The sequence below is a fragment of the Nicotiana attenuata genome, unplaced genomic scaffold (assembly GCF_001879085.1).
Source record: "Nicotiana attenuata strain UT unplaced genomic scaffold, NIATTr2, whole genome shotgun sequence".
Classification (NCBI taxonomy): Eukaryota; Viridiplantae; Streptophyta; class Magnoliopsida; order Solanales; family Solanaceae; genus Nicotiana; species Nicotiana attenuata.
The window spans coordinates 79,557-99,179 of NW_017670731.1; the positions used below are offsets into that span (position 1 = coordinate 79,557).

The 19,623-nt window shown below is 39.9% G+C and overlaps 1 protein-coding gene across 1 annotated transcript; it reads left to right on the forward strand.

Annotated features, from left to right (window-relative positions):
- The first annotated feature begins 10,584 nt into the window (after positions 1-10,584).
- On the forward strand, positions 10,585-11,849 carry LOC109242762 (desiccation-related protein PCC13-62-like). The gene is made up of 3 exons (XM_019409608.1): positions 10,585-10,968; positions 11,069-11,294; positions 11,387-11,849. The coding sequence occupies exons 1-3, from the start codon at positions 10,613-10,615 to the stop codon at positions 11,783-11,785; spliced, it is 981 nt and encodes a 326-aa protein (XP_019265153.1). The 5' UTR covers positions 10,585-10,612; the 3' UTR covers positions 11,786-11,849.
- Positions 11,850-19,623: the final 7,774 nt, after the last annotated feature.

Here is a 19,623-nt window from a genome sequence, read left to right on the forward strand (position 1 = left end):
GCACATAACAATAACCATTTTTGCCAATTCTTCCCGATCTTTTTTTTGGATCATAATATAAAATACCACCGGTAACGGTGTTAATTCCCGGTTAAAATTGATTTGACCTGGTACTGAGGTCAAGCTGTCTAGGTACACTTGTCCCCTCAGCCAAAGCTTTCATACGAAGATATCTAACTTTATCTTGAGGGTGTATCAATATGTGTCTAGACAAACTCCCCCCCCCCCTCCCCGACCTCCAACATATTTAAAAGCTAACTCTTTGCCACAAGTTTTACATTTAGCCTTATTTTTTTCTCTTAGTTGAATAAAAAATGGCCAAACAATAGAAGTTTCGCTCCGTTTAGAAGGTTGTCTAGAAAAAGTAGGGGTAGTAACAGGTGGGTCAGGCGGGGCATCATTTGGATTATTATTAGTTGGTTTAACTTCAGGAATAGGACTAGTGGATGTATCGTCATCCGGTTGCATTAGATCAAAATCTATTTCTTCATCATCATTTTCATCAATAGTTGGATTACCATAAAGAGAATTCATATATTCATTATTTAATTATTCACCAGCTCCAACATTATGCAAAAATTGACTCTCGGTAAATTGTAATAAAGTATTATCACTATCAAGAATAGCAGGTGTAGGAATGGTATGGGGTTTGGGTCGGGGAGCCGGGGGAAGTGGAGGAGGAACAGCTTGGCCATTAGATTAACCACTCTTGGATTTTCGACTACCCATAACCCCAAGAATCCATATATATGATTAGTTTCGAAATTTGAGCCCAATTCGACTCTCAAACTCAAATTTTCATTTATTAAAAACTTGACAAAATTTCTCAATTTTCCTTTTCGATTCACATCATTTTGATGTTAAATCTAAGATATATGTAAGAAACATATATATGTAAGAAACATATATATATGTAAGAAACATACTTGGAAATTAATTAGAATCACTTACGTTAAGTTTATAGATAAAAATCCCCTCTCTAAATCGTCTCCTACCGAGTCTAGGGTTCTAAAATGTGAGAAATGAGATGAAATCCTGACTTTTCTAACCTTATGTCCAGTTGTAGTTGTCGCGATTGTGACATGGGTTCGCTGTTGCGATGAAAAAGTCACAATTGTGGCACTGACAAGCTTAGGGAAATTCTCGCAAATGCAAAGATGGGTTCGCAACTGCGAACCTTGTTCCCCTCACAAAAGCAACAAAGTGGTCGCAAATGCAAACCTAGCCCAGCCTAACTCAACATCGCAAACCCAAGCATCACAATTGTGATATTTGTGATCCCCCTACTAAGGTCGCAATTGCGACCCTCGTGTTCACAAATGTGACACTAGAGGCATAAGCACACCAGATTTCTATTTTCAGTTCAAAACATTCTGAAACATGTCCGAAACTCATCCGAGCCCTCAAGGATCCAAACCAAATATTACACCCTATATTTTCGTACGTAAAAGTGCGTTATACGCAAACTAATCTAGGACCAAAAATGAGATAATCTTTGAAAGTATATAAAGTAAGTTAATCACGTTACTTCAAAGGTTAAAAATATTGAGTATCATGAACAAAAAGTACAAAAAGAGTTTGAAGGTTCAGAAGCTAAAGGAATTAAAGAAAATAATGTTTTGTCACAAGTCGACAAGTTGGGAATGTTATAACATGTACTTTTGGGGTGAGACTAGGGTGCTTAAGATGATAAAGAGGTTATGTTATGAGTTATGTTAGTCGTACGATAGTCGTGTGTTATGTTTTAAAGTCAAGCGAGTTGTGGAATAAAAGTCGATGAAAGTCATCACAAATTACGTTGATAAGTTTTACTGAAATTTGGGTCAAATGTAACTGCGATTTTCTCCCAATATACTTAGAGTTATGGGGTGTTACACCAATCAAATTGAAGATCTATGAGTTTATTTCCTAATTCATTAAACCGTATGTCAATACGACATTGGAGTAGAGATATATATGCGTTTTTGTGAGGCTGCACAGGCTGCTAGGTGGCAAGTAGGTGTATCACCTACTTGCTTAAATAAGAGTCCAAAAATGGGCCAGTTTGGGTCGTCCAAAGAGTCCTTTTAAAGGAATTTTTCGTTCATATAATACACTAATAAGAGGGCACAATAACCATTCCTAAACCCCTGCAAACATCCTCCCAAAAATTTCCCACAAACCCTACTTGATTTTCTCTCATTTTCAAGTTCTAGTTGGAGGTAAAACCTAGAGTTTGAAGAACCAAAATATGAGCTGATTTATTCAACAAATAAGGTAAGTTTACTGCTCTATTTCATCTATTTTTTCTGCTGGACATTATGGAAAGTCGTTCTATAATTGTAAGAACTCACGGGATGGTGATCGAAAGTCGTGAGTTCGAGTTATTCACTTGTAGCAGTCTGTTTTGTGTTGCTATTGGATTGCATGTTTTCCTACTGTTTTATTGAACTTTGGAGGATAAAGTGTGTGGAGAACACCACATAAATGTAGGGTAGTGGGCTGGTCATTCGTCGTAACATTTTCCGGTCGTTTGACACTACTACAGTGGTCGTTTTGTGTATGAAGATATTGGGGTGTGTTGGGCAGGTTTGTAGTATTTTATTGTGTAAATAAGGTTGGAAAATAATGTATATATATTGTTATTATTGTATTCTTGTGTTGTTGGTGTTATCTTGAATTTGGAGGAAGTAAGGATTATAAGGGAGATGCTGCCCATTTTAGTACAAAATAAGCTTATCGTCGTTGTGCGATAGTTGTACCTTTCGTAACTTAATGATAGTATTATTATCGTTGTTGTAGATTAAGGTGTGAAGAGGCGAGTTCAACTTGGTGATTGGAATGATTGTGATAAGCTATGTTAAAGCTAAACCTTTCCTTCATTTTGGCATGATCAAGTAACTACATGTGTTTGATAAAGATACATAAAGAGAAGTTCGTATTCCTGAACTTATGTACATTATCCTAGTCTCACAAGTTATAGTATTCTCCCTTATCGAGACTTTATATTCAGTTAAGTATTGTCTTCTTCCAGTCAAGAGAGCAGAGGGTCTATATATAATTGGTGGGCATGCCCCTATTGGGAAACCTCTAATCAGATGGTAAGTTATATACCGAGCCTACTGTGGCTGAGCACCTATATGTGAGCCCAGAATGGCCAAGATATTTAGCCTAGTATGGCCGAGCGCCTATGAGCGAGCCTACTATGGCCGAGCAGTAACTCATACCAAGCCTTATAAGGCCGGACATTTATTTTACTTACTATATTGAGAGAGTTGAGTCAGTATCAGCAGGTAAGTATATCTCTAGATCATCTTTGACTCCCAGTTACTTTCAATTATTGTATTATCAGTTCAGTTTCAGCTGTCAGTTCTTTTATTGCCTTACATACTTTGTACATTATTTTGTACTGACTTCTTTTTTCTAGGGACGCTGCATTTCATGCGTGCAGGTTCAGATAGACAGATGGGTAAGCCTCCTCAGTATGTGTTGCCCAAGTTCAGCTTGACCGGTAAGCTCCACGTCCTTCGGAGTTGCCAGATCTAGGGTTTTGTGTACATATTCTGTATATATGTTGGGTAGGTTGGGGCCATGTTCTGATCATATTACATCCATCAGTAGAGGCTTGTAGACATATTCTGTTAGTTAGTGAAGTATGTTGGGCTTGTAAGCCTTGTATGTATATTTTGTTGGTTTGTCGGCTGTAGTAATTATGACGGCCTTGTCGGCCCAACTTTATATTGATGTTTAGCCAATGAAAGTTTCTGTTCAGTTTTATATTTTGCATTGTATATTATTTTACAATGTGGCCCCATGGCCAAAGTATGACATTGTATGTTCAGAGTCCCTCAGTCACAAGTTGGTACGCTAGGTTAAGTGAGGCACCGGGTGTCGGTCTCGCTCCCAGGTTCGGGGCGTGACAAACTTAGTATCAGAGCAGTTCTGTCCTAGGGAGTCTATAAGCAGTGTCTAGTAGGGTCTTGTTTATAGATGTGTTGTTCACCACATTTTATAAGCAGGGAACTACAAGTCATTTAGGTGTTGGTTACCCTTCTTTCAATCTAAATCGTGTTATAGAATGGAGTTATAGGAAATTTGAGTTAAACTTATGTGTTGGTGTTTGCATATAGAAATGACGGTGACTAGGAAGACTACAGCTATCCAGAGGAGAGATACAGCAGCAGGTGAAAGGACCATCAGGGTATCCCTAGTAGATGGGGCCCAGTCTGAGGCCTAGGGCGAGACCCCTACTCAGCCATTACCGGCTCCTCCACCACCTGAGGAGATTCCTAGGGATACCGCACCTCCAGTTCCCCCTCCACTTCCATTAGATCAAGACTTGAGGAGTGCAGTGCATTTGTTGACATAGTTGGTAGCTACCTAGCAATAGGCTAAGGCATCAACTGGTGCAGGATCATCCGAGGGGTTTGGGAGTTCAAGGGTCCGAGAGTTTATTTCTTTGTGTATATATGTTATGGGTAGCTTAGCACATGTAGAGGATGAGAAAAGAGAACTAGCTAGATAGCTTCATCAATTGGCTTGTTTGGGGGTTCGGTTAGTAGATTCTAACGATGGAGTTGTACTCCAAAACAATGCAAAATCATCTCTCATAGCTCAAGTAAAGGAGAGGCAGTACGAGGACCCAGAGTTGGTCGAGCTGAGAGAGCGAGCCCCACAGTAGAAGAAGCCACTGTTAGAGCTCAAGGAAGATGGGGTTCTTAGATACAGGGGTCGTCTGTGCGTCCCAGATGTAGCAGGTCTACAAGACAGGATTATGCCGGAGGCACATTATTCGTGGTACTCCATTCATCCTGGGTCGACGAAGATGTATCATGACATTAAGGATGTGTACTGGTGGAACGATATGAAGAAGAACATTGCTGAGTTTGTCACCCAGTGTCCTAGTTGCCAACAGGTGAAGGTAGAGCACCAGAAGCTTGGAGGGCTAATGCAGGCTATAGAGATCCCGACATGGAAATAGGAGGCGATAAACATGGACTTTGTCACAGTTTTGCCTTGTTCCCATTGTAAGTTTGATTCTATATGGGTGATAGTCGATAGGCTCACGAAATCAGACCATTTCCTACCGATCAAATCTACATATACAACTTAATATTATGCGAAGTTATATATTAAGGAGATAGTGCGAATACACGGAGTACCAATATCTATTATATCTGACTGTGGGGCCCAGTTTATAGCATATTTCAAGAGTTCATTCTAGAGAATTCTGGGGACTCAGGTGAATCTCAGCACAACTTTTCATCCATATACTGACGGATAAGCCGAGCGCACAATTCAGACGCTCGAGAATATGTTACGAGCTTGTGTGTTGGATTTTAAAAGAAGTTGGGATGAGCATCTACCTCTTATTGAGTTTGTATATAATAACAGTTACCACTCCAATATCCAGATGGCTCAGTATGAGGCTTTGTATGGGTGTAAGTCCAGATCTCCTATAGGGTGGTTTGATATTGGAGAATTTGGGTTACATGGGCCAGACTTGGTTCAGCAGGCTGTAGAGAAGGTAAAGCTTATCCGGGAGCGATTGTTGACAGCTCAGAGTCGTCAGAAGTCATAATCTAACATGCAGTAACGAGACCTAGAGTTCGAGGTTGATGATTGGGTATTCTTAAAGGTATCGCCTATGAAGGGCGTGATGTGGTTTGGAAAAAAAGGCAATCTTAGCCCACGATATATTGGGCCTTATAGGATTATTCGAAGAGAGGGCCGAGTAGCTTGTGAGTAAGATTTTCTATCGGAATTGGAGTCTGTCCATCCGGTTTTTCATGTATCTGTGCCACGAATGTGCGTTGGCGATTCTACCCGAGTGGTGCCCACTGATGATGTACATATTACGGAGGACTTATCCTACAAGGAAGTTCCAGTTTCCATCCTAGACCGACAAATCCGCAAGCTACGAAATAAGGAGGTAGCCTTCGTGAAGGTTTTATGGAGAAGCAAGAATGTGGAAGAGATGATGTGGGAAGCGGAGGAAGAAATAAAGTCTAAATACTCCCACCTATTTCAAACTGAAGATATGGCTCGAGATGAGATACTTTAGCAAAGCTCTATTCAGGCAAGTAGGTCATCAAGTAAGCTCTTATTTTTGACTTTCAATATTTATGATTGATGGTCGTGTGAGGCCAAATGTTGCTATTTATAGATATTGGCCATGTGTGGCATGTATAGTATGTTTTCTGGCTGCGTGCAGGTTGGTTCTAGTCTAGTGTACGGAGGAGACTCTGGCCAAATATTCCAAAGTCTCTAAGAGTAAACATTCGATGACGAATGTTCCCAAGGGGGGGAATGATGTTACACCCTATATTTTTGTACGTGAAAGTGCATTGTAAGCAAAATAATGTAGGACCAAAAATGAGATCATCTTTGAAAGTATATAAAGTAAGTTAATCATGTTACCTCGTAGGTTAAAAATATTGAATATCATGAACAACGAAGGTTCAGAAGCTAAAGGAATTGAAGAAAATAATGTTTCGTCGAAAGTCAACAAGTTGGGAATGTTATAACATGTACTTTTGGGGTGAGACTACGGTGCTTAACATGATAAGGAGGTTATTTTATGAGTTATCTTAGTCGTATGATATTTGTGTGTAATTTTTTGAAGTCAAGTGAGTTGTGGAACAAAAGTCGATGAAAGTCATCACAAGTTACGTTCATAAGTTTTACTGAAATTTGGGTCAAAATGTAACTGCAGTTTCTCCCAATATACTTAGAGTTACGGGGTGTTCCACCCATTAAATTAAAGATCTATGAGTCTATTTCCTAAATCGTTAAACCGTTTCTCAATACAACACAAGAGTAGATATATATATATATATATATATATATATATATATATGTATGTATATATATATATATATATATGTATGTATGTATGTATATTTGCGAGACTGCACAGGCTGCTATGTGACAAGTAGGTGTGTCACCTACTTGCTTAAATGAGAGTCCAAAAAAGGGCCAGTTCGGGTCGTCCAAAGAGACCTTTTAATGTCCTATTTCGTTCATATAATACACTGATAAGAGGTCACAATAACCATACCTAAACCCTTGCAAACATCCTCCAAAAAATTGCCCACAAACCCTACTTGATTTTCTCTCCATTTTAAGTTCTAGTTGGAGGTAAAACCTAGAGCTTGTAGAACCAAGATGGGAGCTGAGTTATTCAACAAATAAGGTAAGTTTAATGCTCTCTTTGATCTATTTTTTCTTTTTGAGATGTATGGAAAGTCATTCTATAATTGTGAAAACTCACGTGACAGTGATCGGAAGCCATGAATTCAAGTTATTCACTTGTAGCGGACTGTTTTATGGAATGTTTTGTGTGTCTATTGGATTATGTGTTTTCCTACTATTTTATGGAGTTTTGGAAGAGAAATGGTTTGGAGAAACACAACATAAATGCATGGTGGTGGGCTAGTCATTTGTCGTAACATTTTCGAGTCGTTTGACACTACTATGGTGGTCGTTTTGTGTATAAAGAGATTGGGGTGTGTTGGGCTGGTTTGTAGTATTTTAAGGTATATATAAGGTTGGAAAATAATGTATATATGTTTTTATTGTTGTGCTCTTGTGTTGTTGGTGTTATCTTTAATTTGGAGGAAGTACGGATTATAAGGGAGATGCTGCCCGTTTTAATACAAAATAAGCTTGTCGTATTATTGTTGTAGTAGATTAAGGTGCAAAAAGGCGAGTTCAACTTGGTGATTGGAAAGATTGTGATAAGGTATGTTAAGGCTAAAACTTTCCTTCATTTTGGCATGATCCAGTAACTACATATGTTTGATTATAAGACATAAAGAGAAGTTCGTATTCTTGAGCTTATGTACATTATCCTAGTCTCATAAGTTATAGTATTCTCCCTTATCGGGAGTTTATATTCAGTTAAGTATTGTCTTCTTCTGGTTAAGAGAGCAGAGGGTCTATATATAATCGGTGGGCAGGACCCTATTGGGAAACCTCTAATTAGATGGTTAGTTATATACCGGGCCTACTGTGGCCGAGCACCTATGAACGAGCCCAGAATGGCCGAGATACCTAGCCTAGTTTGGCCGAGCACCTATGAGTGAGCCTACTATGGCCGAGCAGTTACGCATACTGAGCCTTATAGGGCCGGACATTTATTTTACTTACTATATTGAGAGAGTTGAGTCAGTATCAGCAGGTAAGTATATCTCTAGATCATCTTTGACTGCCAGTTACTTTCAGTTATTATATTATCAGTTCAATTTCAGCTTTCAGTTATTTTATTGCCTTACATACTTTGTACAGTATTTTGTACTGACGTCCCTTTTATAGGGACGCTGCATTTCATGCGTGCAGGTACAGATAGACAGACGGGTAGACCTCCTCAGTTGGTGTTGCCTGAGTTCAGCTTGATCGGTAAGCTCCACGTCTTTCGGAGTTGCCGGGTCTAGGATTTTGTGTACATATTGTGTATATATGTTATGGGTAGGTCGGGGCCCTGTTTTGATCACAGTACCTCCATAAGTAGAGGCTTGTAGACGTATCCTGTCAGTTAGTGCAGTATGTTGGGCTTGTAGGCCTTGTATGTATATTTTGTTGGTTTGTCGGCTGTAGTAGTTATGACGGCCTTATCGGCCCAACTTTATATTGATGTTTAGTCAAAGATAGTTTCCGTTCAGTTTTATATTTTGCATTGCAAATTATCTTGCAATGTGGCCCCATGTCCAAAGTATGACATTGTATGTTTAGAGTCCCTCAGTCGAAAGTTGGTACGCTAGGTTAAGTGAGGCACCAGGTGCCGGTCTCACCCTGCGGGTTCGGGGCGTGACACCGAACATCCACAAAAGTCTTAAAATATCATACAAACTCGCTCACGTAATCAAAATACAAAAATAACATCTAGAACTATGAATCAGGCACCAAAATGCATGAATTTCAAAGTAAAGTTCAGAAGTTCTAGAATTGCTATCAAGCGTCCGAATCCTATCAAATCAACTCCTAATGACACCAAATTTTCCAGATAAGTTTTAAATAGCATAACAGACCTATTTCAAGTCCCAAAAATTAATTTACGATCCCGATAGCCAAAAGTCAACCTAAGATCAACTTCTAAACCTCTAATTGCCAATTTTCGGCAAAACGACACAAATCAACCTACAAAATTCTGAATTCATTCCGGGGTCATCTTTACAAAAGTCAAAGTTTGGTCAATATTTCTAACTTAAGCTTCTAAGTCAAGAACCACAGGGTTTAGAATAGCCCAACTTCCTGGAACGAAGCTAATCAACCCCGTAAGTCATAAAATCATAAACACATATGTGTGAAGCATCAAAAGAGAAAACGGGATGCAAATACACAAAATGATCGGTCGGTTTGTTACAGTATAATAGTGTTGTTTTGATGCCCATGCAGCGAGATAAGGTGGGATTTATATGCGTGTTGCTAGTACAAGAATTACTTAAAGTCACGCGGTGAGATAAGGGGGCTAAAGTGTGTGAAGCTATTTCGAAAAAAATATATTTTAAAAATATATGCAAGGCTCACACGACGATATAAGGAAGATTGTGATTGTGATTTGTGAAATGTGAATATGAGGTGCGGTACCTCGATGTGATTCTTGTTGTACATTCTACATTGGAAAGGCTTGTTGATTTGAACGATTATTGTTTTGTTTCCTTACCTCATGCTATTCGTATTTTTGATCGTAATTGGTTGCTTGTTGTCTTTATCATATGTACCCTCTTTGTTGTCATTTGTTGCTTTTATTTTTGTTGTTAGCCTGGTATTGATAAATTGCTTATTTGTCATTTAAATGTTTTTGCTTCCCCTAGTTAGGTTATATTACTATTTTGCATAGGCTTTTATGTCTAGTAGGTATCTTGACCCGACCCCTTCACTACTCTAACGAGGTTAGACTTAATACTTATTGGGTACCGTTGTGATGTACTCATGCTATCCTTCTGCATATTTTTGTGCAGATTCAGGTACTTCTGCTCTTGCCGGATGCCAATGAGTTGACTCAAACGCTTCGAAGACTGTATACTATTTCTTTTTTATTTCCGAACAATATTGTATTAGAGATTTTTAGTATATATCAGTAGAGCTTATCACTCAGTTCTACCGATTCTAAAAATTTTACGGACTGTTGTTCCATTTTGGTTTCATTGTGGTATTTTAACGCCAGTAGGTTAATTTATATTTGGTGGTCATACATTGGGTCAAATTAAAGCGATATTAAACCAAAGTATAATTGAGTGGAGGCTAACTCAGCAGATGAGTAACATAAAATATTGACATAAAAATGTTAAAACGTTGATGACTTCTAGCCATCTAAAGATGTAGCATTTCTCAATATAGCATAGAATTATTAGCAAGCTGACTTTAGAACGTACGTAGCTTGATTCAGCCAAATCTTGTTCAATTAAACATGTAGAAAGCTTATACGTCACTAATACTGATATTGACGAGGCTTTTCTTTCTCACGAAGGGCCTCAAAAGTAAATATAATTGGAAAAGGACTTACTTTCACGTCACATTCACCAATTGTAGAGCTAGAAGAGTCTTATCATCAACCGACCACACTCAAAAGGAGATGGAAGACGTCTAAATATTCCTTATTATGAAAATCCAAGTACAAATATGGAACCAAATGGCAAGCATTATACTCAAATTAAAGATGGATTTTATCTCAGATTTTCTCATTCTAATTGTCTCAAGTGGGCTCGTTTATGTCTCTTTTTCTTATCCAATTTGTCAAATGGAGTTTCCAGGGCATCCGCTGGCAGTGTACAAAGAGGACGTAGACTTGCTGCAATTTTCACTCAACTTAGAGTTCTTGGAAGCAGAGTTTTTCTCGTGGTCAGCCAATGGATATGGTCTTGATGTAACTGCACCACAACTTGTTATGGGAGGACCTCCTCCCATTGGTGGCCGAAAAGCAAATCTTGATTTTGTTACCCATAATATTATCAACGAGTTTGCCAACCAAGAAATTGGTCATATAAGGTACGTAGCATGCATGTTCACAACTAGATCCTCTTTAATTTCCTAATTCTGAATGTGAATTTCTTCTAAACATGCATTGTTGGCGGTTTTGTACGTACAGGGCAATCTTTTATACAGTGGGTGGATTTCCAAGACCTTTTATGGATATAAGTGCTGAAAACTTTGCAAAATTCTTTGATGAAGCATTTGGATACAAACTGGAGCCTCCATTTGATCCCTATAGAGACAGCTTGAGCTACATGCTATCCTGCTATGTTCTCCCATATGTTGGATTGAATGGCTACGTTGGTGCAAATCCCTTCATCAACGGCTACAAATCTAAACGAGTAAGTTGAATGGAAAAGTAAATTCTACATTTGACATTAATATTCTTAATTTGTCTTCGGCATCTTGCCTTTCATAAATCTCCATTTGACAGGTATTGGCAGGACTGTTGGGGCCTGAAGCAGGGCAAGATGCAGTTTGCCGTACCTATTTGTACGAGAGAGCTGCTGAAATAGTATTCCCTTATCCATACACTGTAGCTGAATTTACTGCTCGCATTTCAGATCTAAGAAACCGATTAGGCATGTGTGGAATCAAAGACGAAGGCCTTTTTGTTCCCCCTCAACTTGGAGCTGAAAATCGTACAACAAGCAATATACTCTCCGCTGATTATTTTTCTCTCTCTTATCCAAGAACTCCTGCTGAGATTCTAAGGATTGTCTACGACACTGGCAATGAGCATGTTCCTGGAGGGTTCTTCCCCGCAGGTGCTAATGGAAAGATAGCAAGAGACTTCTTGAAACAACCATGGAATAAAGAAAAAACACATTAAATACTATATATCATGGAAATAGATTCTGTGGAGCTAATATAAATAAATGTCTTAATTGATGTTAGATTGATCATGTTAGGTAATTGCATATTTTCGTTATATAAAAATAAAGTATCAATTGACCTATCAATGTATATGTAACCACCCGGCCGGCCGTTTTGAGAGTTGTAGCCCCGTTCTCCCATTTACTGCTCATTTATGCTTTATAGCTATGTGACTTGCCGGGGTAGTTGCTTCGGGTCCGGAGAGGTTTCGGAATGAGTTGAGACACTTAGTCTCAAGGTTGGAAACTTAAGTTGAAAAGGTTAACCGGATGTTGACTTATGTGTAAACGACTCCGAAATGGAGTTTTGTTGGTTCCGTTAGCTTCGTTGGGTGATTTTGGACTTAGGAGCACGTCCGGATAGTAATTTGGAGGTTCGTAGTGGATTTAAGCTTGAAATGGCGAAAGTTGAAAATTTAGAACTCTGACCGAGAGTGGACTTTATGGTTACCGGGCTCGGATGGGGTTCCGGGAGTTGAAGTAGGTCTGTTGTGTCATTATGACTTGTGTGCAAAATTTGAGGTTAATCGAACGTGATTTGATAGGTTTCGACATCGAATGTAGAAGTTGGAAGTTCATAAGTTCATTAGGCTTGAATCGATGTGCGATTCGTGGTTTTATATTGTTTGAGGTGAATTAAAGGCTGGACTAAGTTCGTCTGATGTTTTGGGACTTGTTGATATGTTTGGTTGAGGTTCTGGGTGCCTCGGGTGAGTTTTGGATGGTTAACGAATCAATTTTTGGACTTGGAGAATTGATGAAATTTTTTGGTGCACTGATCTGGTTTCCTTACACGCGATCGTGTGGGAAGGTCCACGATCACATAGGCTAATTGGAGCAGTTGTGGTATTTTGTTCAATGCGATTTCCAGTCATGGTATGTGATCGCGTGGGCTGGGGAATCAGTAAATCACAAACGCGTGGGCTAAGCCGCGTTCGTGAAGAGGATGTGAGGCAGCTGGGTTTCACGCGCGTGTGCTATGCGAACTCGTTGGTCATCCGCGAATGCGTAGGCCTAGGAAGCCTATGCTTTGGATTCACGTGCGTTTGGGTGCGGTCGCGTAGAGGTCTTTCTGGGGGCAAGGGAGCTTGTGCTTCACGATCGCGAAGATTTTTCCGCGATCGCGTAGAAGGGATATCTGTGCAGAACTTAAATATTTCAAAATGAGGGTTTGAGTTCATATCACAAATTTGATTTTGGCAACAAGGTTGGAGGCGATTCTTGGAGAGATTTTCAAGGGACTGATTGGGGTAAATGATTCCTACTTAGTTTTGGTTAAATTCCATGTTTATGTCTTTGATATCATCATTTAGTTAATGATTTGGGTTGGAAAATTAGGGGAAAATGGAGAAAAGTTCTTAGGCCGAATTTTGGGGATTTGATCGAGATTTTGGTATCGGATTTGTGTAATTTTGCTATGGGTGGACTCGTGGTTGAATGAGTATTCAGATTTTGTGACTTTCACCTGATTCCGAGACGTGGGCCCGGGTCTGTTTTGAGTGGACTTTTGACTTTTAGCAAAGAACTTAGTAATTTCATATGGAATTGATTCCTTTAGCTCGTGTTGATTGAATCGAATTGGTTGTGGCTAGATTAGAGGCATTCAGAGGCCGTTTCGCGAGGCAAGGGTGTGTGGGAGTAGTGATTTGCACGGTTTGAGGTAAGTAACACTTCTAAGCTTGGTTCTGAAGGTATGAAACCCCGAATTTCGTGCTATGTGATTTATATTGAGGTAACGCGCATGGTAGGTGACGGGCATGTGAGAGTGCACCGTAAAGATTGTGATTTAGTCGATATCCTGGAACTGGGTAGCCATTTAGCTGAACAATGTCATTGTACTCTATGTGTTAGAGCTCTTGAGCTATGATTCATGCTAGAAATCATGTCTGGGCTATATGCTGGTGCTATTGGGACCCACAGTGGTCTTTCCTTGCTATTGAATTGTCCGTTTAATTGCAGTTGCATACTCAATCAGATTTATCATTAGGAGTCATATCTCAGTCTCTGTTATTGTATATTGTCACATCTCGTATCATTGATTAGGGCTGTTTAGCATGAGTGTTGTGAGCCCGACAGACTGGAGAGTTTGGGGTTTGAGTGCCATGCTGTGAGTTATAAACATACATATATATATGGATCGGGTTGCACGCTGCAATGAGCCTTATGGCTATATCTATGTGGATCGGGTTGCACGCCGCAACAGGCCTTATGCCTATATATATATATATATATATATATATATATATATATATATGTAGATCGGGTTGCACGCCGCAATGGGCCTTATGGCTATATATGGATCGGGCTGAACGCCGTAGTAGGTATCGTACAGTGTTGACTGACTGCGTAGCGAGCGAGAATTGAGTCGGGCAGATTGAGTGCTCTGAAAGCGTGAGTACTTGGGATTTCACTGTATTGCATCACATACGGTATTCACCTTTGTATGTAGATACAGAGATGTCACACTCTTCTTATCAGTCACACTCTTCAGTGTTGTTAAACTCTGTATTTCTACTATATTGTTTGAGCTCGTCACTGCTTTCAGACCACATATTAGACTTGTTACTTATTGAGTTGGTTGTACTCACGCTACACCCTGCACTTCGTGTGCAGATCCAGGTGTTTCCGGACATGGTGGGTGCTGATTATCTGAGCAGCTTAGTCATTCGGAGATTTCGAGGTAGCTGCCCGGCGTACGGAGACCTTGACTCTCCTTCCCTATCTTTCAGCTTTATGTGTTTAGTTTCAGCCTTTCATAGACAATATTTCAGACTTGTTTTGCATAGACACTCATGTACTTAGTGACACCCTATTGTGGGAATTTTCGTACTGAGTTTTGAACTTCCATCCAGTTTATGAGAGCTTTAATTAATTAAACTTGTTTTAGTTCATTTCTCATTTGAAAGTGTTGGGAATGTTTGAGGTGTCGGCTTGCCTAGTACCATGTTAGGCGCCATCCCGACAGGCTAAGTTTGGGTCGTGACAAGTTGGTATCAGAGCCTAGGTTACATAGGTCTCACAATACATGAGCATGTTCAGTAGAGTCTTGCGGATTGATACGGAGATGTCTGTACTTAACTTCGAGAGGCTGCCGAACCCTTAGGAAAAAACTTCACATTCTTGTCGTACGTATTTGTTGACCACGAGAACTAAACTTCAATTATTATATTCTCTCACAGATGGTGAGAACACGCGCTACTAAATAGGACACACAGCCACCAGTACCACCAGCTAGGGCCACGAGAGGCTAGGGTCACGGTAGGGGCCGTGGTAGGGGCAGAGGTGCAGCTCGTATAGCAGCTAGAGCACCACCTGCAGATCCACCAGTTGCCCCAGCTTAGGAGCAGGTTCCAGATGTGGTTGACCCAGCGGGATCAGCTCAGGCACCAGCTGTGTCTATTATGATTCCAGGCCTTTAGGAGGCTCTGGCCCAGATATTGACTGTTTGTTGATATTCAGCTTAAAATATGCATATATTGCCTCACATTGTGCTCATGTCTCGTAGATTTCGGATGTATAATATAATGATTTTGCTAATTTGTAGTATTTCTATGTAAAGGAATCATTCGGATGCGATTTGGGGCGAAAGTGCGCGAATTGGAGCGAAAATGGGGAGAAAATACAAAAGTGCACATTTGAGGGCCACAGGCAACATGGGGCGCTCCCTGTGGCGCACAAAACATAAAGTTGAAAAGTTGAGCGCCAGGGCGAGGGCCATGCACTGATTTGGGCGCTCAAGACGCGGATCTGTCCTATTTCGACCGGGACTCGGTTATTTCGACCCCAAGACGCCCCCAACTCATATAAAAGCCAACCTAAACCTATTTTGAGGGGGAGGATGTTGTTGGCCCAAGAACAGGTGAAGTTTTGAAGAATGACAAATGAACTCAGTCATGGACCAGATCCATCATGTGAAGTACAGTCATGATCAACCTACACATGTGAGATGCACGTGAAGGAGATAACTCCCATTGATTAAGCAGCAATATCTCCTGATATGATCGAAAAGGTTGCATATTGGAAAAGGGGAGAGTCTCTTTATGTGAAGTGAACACAATCCGGATAAAAGATAGTGTTGGAGTTTGTGATGTTCAAGGACTCAACTTCGATGGAAGATCAGCAATTGAGTCCCAATCAAACTCTAATTACTAACCTATTAAATAACAGTGATTGTTCTCTTTTACAGGAAATTGCACAAACGCAGAAGTTAAACTAAATTGAGAGCAAAAGAGCAAGGCAATTTTGCAAGTAATTTATGTGAGATTTGAGTGTGCACTCTTGAAGCTACTTGAACGAGATAGAAGAACCAATTTTATTGTGTCTTTCTTTATTTCTAGTTCAATTGTAGTAGGTGATTTAAACTTGTACCTTTCAGCTTTCATAGAAGCAATTGTATTAGGTACTTAGAGTGTTCAAGTTATATGCTAACTTGAAGTTGTCTCAACAGTTGAGGCTATGTGCTACAACGGGATTAGAGTTAATCCTTAGGTTTACAAAGAGTTTTGTAAATGCTGTTTTGGCTCAGTGATTTTAGTGGAAGTTTGGAAAAATCCTACTGAGTAGTAGGTCGTGGTTTTTTCACCTTTTGAGCCAGGTGTTTTCCACGTAAAAATCTTTGTGTTCTTTATTTTATGCACTTATTATTCCGCAAACAGTAGTAGTTAGTACACCTAGAAGAACCAGGTTCTTCTTGAGCGAAAATTGGGTACCACACAAATCACCCCCCCCCCCCTTGTGTGGTATTGACGTTAAGAACATCAATTGGTATCAGAGCAGGTTATCCTTGAAGAGGCTAACACCTTAGGAAAAGATCAACATGAGTGCACCACCTGGGAACTGGGAAGGGCAATCTACTGCTAGGCCTCCATTTTTCAATGGCCAGTATTATTCTTGGTGGAAGAACAGGATGAGGGATCACATCATAGGAGAAGACTATGAACTCTGGGACATAGTCACTAATGGTCCTCTAGCAACTACAAAGAAGAATGCTGAAGGAGTGGATGTGCCAAAGACAAGAGCTGACTGCACCGCTGAAGACCTAAAAAAGTGGGAGAAAAATGCCAAGGCCAAGAAATGGCTTGTGTGTGGACTAGGTCCAGATGAGTACAGTAGAATTCAAAGCTGTACCACTGCTAAGGAAATCTGGGACACTTTGCAAAGGGCTGAACGAAGGAACAGGAAGAAGGAACAGGTTTAACCAAAATGGAACAAAGGTTCAACAACGGCTATGGTTGCTGCCTAGGGAGAAACATCATATGAGGACTCAGAAGATGAAGCTGGAGATGAACAAGCGCTTATGGCCATTGGAGAATCAGATGATGAACAAGAGGTAAGTATTCTTCATCTCAAGGACAAGATTAAATTCCTGTCTAAAGAAAGGTTGTCTGAGCTACTTCTAGACTTCATTGATGAGTCTGAGATAATTAACAATGAGAAGGAAGAACTATCTAGGGAATGTGTGATCCTAAAAGCCAAGTGCAAAAATCTAGAGTCTAGGGCTAATGAGAGTGAAAGTAAAAATGCTGAGTTGAAGAACCAAGTTCTTGAACTTGACACTAGTGTCCTAGAACTTAGGCCTGAGAACTTAAAACTGAAATTAGGAACAGGAAAGAAGAAAGTTGATCACACACATCTCACCCTAGAAGAAAACTTAGGAAAAATGAAGAATGAGTTGTACAGAAAGGATGAGCAGATTAGAGTACTAAAAGAAGACCCAGGGAAGGTAAAACATGAACTAGATAGAACTTGCAAATAGAACAAGGCTTCTGATGCACTCTCTTGGTTACAAGAACATCACAGTAGCAACAAAAGAGGACTTGGTTATGGGACACAAGCACCTAAGTGGGATCCTAAAAGCAAGTACCTCACTCTTCCTGAGAACAAAATCTGCACACACTGTGGCAAGACTGGCCATTACAAAAATGAATGTAATGCAAAAGAAAAGGCCAGTCAAAAGAACAAAACTTTTGTTCAAGAAAAAAATAGGCTGCCTGGGTGGGCTAGAAGGAATCTGATTTATCCCCTTGCCTATAGAAAGGGACCCAAACTAGTTTGGGTTCCTAAGACTAACCCCTGATTTCTTTTTGCAGGTCCAAGTGAAGGGAAGTAGCCAAATATGGTACATGGATAGTGGCTACTCAAAATATATTACTGGAAGTAAGAACCAGTTCCTTTCACTTGAGGACTTAAAGGGAGGTAATGTCTCCTTTGGAAATGGGAAGAAAGGTGAGATTATTGGGGTTGGAGAGGTAGTTAAGACAGATTCTCACTCCATTGAGAATGTCTACTTGATAGATGGCTTGAAATACAGCCTGATCAGTGTGTCACAACTGGATGACAGAGGTAACCTTGTAGCATTCACCTCTACTAAATGCTTTGTGATTAACCTTACCACTGACAAGATTGTTTTGCAGGGAAAAAGAGTTAACAATATTTACATTGTAGATTTGTCAACTCTTTCTGAAAATGAACTAACCTGCCTAAGTGTGCTGGATAATGATCCCCTCCTGTGGCACAAAAGACTTGGTCATGCCAGTCTAAGTCAGCTAAACAAATTAGTCTCCAAGGACTTGGTGATAGGGTTACCCAACATCAAGTACAAGGAAGATAAAGTTTGTGAGGCATGTGCAAGGGGGAAGCAGGTAAGATCATCCTTCAAAAGCAAGAAGATGGTAAGCACAACCAAGTCGTTGGAACTGGTCCATATGGATCTCTGTGGTCCAATGAGAACCATGAGCAGAGGTGGAAAGAAATATGTAATGGTACTTGTTGATGATTATTCTAGATTTACCTGGGTTTTATTTCTAACATCTAAAAGATGAAGCATTTGACATGTTTGCTGCCTTTGTTAGAAAAATTCAGAAACAATTAGGAAATCAACTTGCATCTATTAGGTCTGATCATGGAACTGAATTTGAAAATGCTAAGTTTGCTGAATTCTGTGATGAAAATGGTATAGATCACAATTTCTCTGCCCCTAGGACTCCTCAACAAAATGGAGTAGTTGAAAGAAAGAACAGGACTCTTGAAGACATGGCTAGGACTATGCTTCTTTCTAGTAAAATGCCTCATAGCTTCTGGGAAGAGGCTGTAAACACTGCATGTTACATCATCAATAGATGCATGACTAGACCTCTTGTAGAGAAGACTCCGTATGAGTTACTTAAAGGGAGAACACCAAATATATCCCATCTTAGGGCATTTGGATGCAAGTGTTTTGTGCACAATAATGGAAAAGACTCCCTAGGTAAGTTTGATCCCAGAAGTGATGAGGGAGTATTCTTGGGATATCTTCAAAGCATATAAAGTATTCAATAAAAGAACTTTGTGTGTAGAAGAAAGTGTACATTTTTTTTGAGAGACAGGAACATGAAGATGAAGCCATTGGATTGGTAAAGGATTTGACTGAAGCCTCAGCACAAGACAAGGTGGCACCAAAAGAAGGAACAGGTGATGGAATAGGTTCTTCCATCCAGGGCAACCTGACAGGGGGAACTTGTCAAAGAGGAATTGAAATAAATCCTCTAGAAGAACCTGTTCATGACCCTGTTCCTCAGCAACAGATCATGGGAGAAGCATCTAGTAGAAACCAGTTGGTTGTGAAACCTCACAAGTATCAAAGTTCTCATCCCCTTGAGAACATTATCACTGATCCAACATCTGGAGTCAAAACTAGATCATAACTGAAGAATCTGTGTGCCTTTGATGCCTTTTTATCTCTTATTGAACCTAAAAATGTTGTTGAAGCTTTGCAGGATGCAGATTGGGTCAATGCAATGCAAGATGAACTCAATTA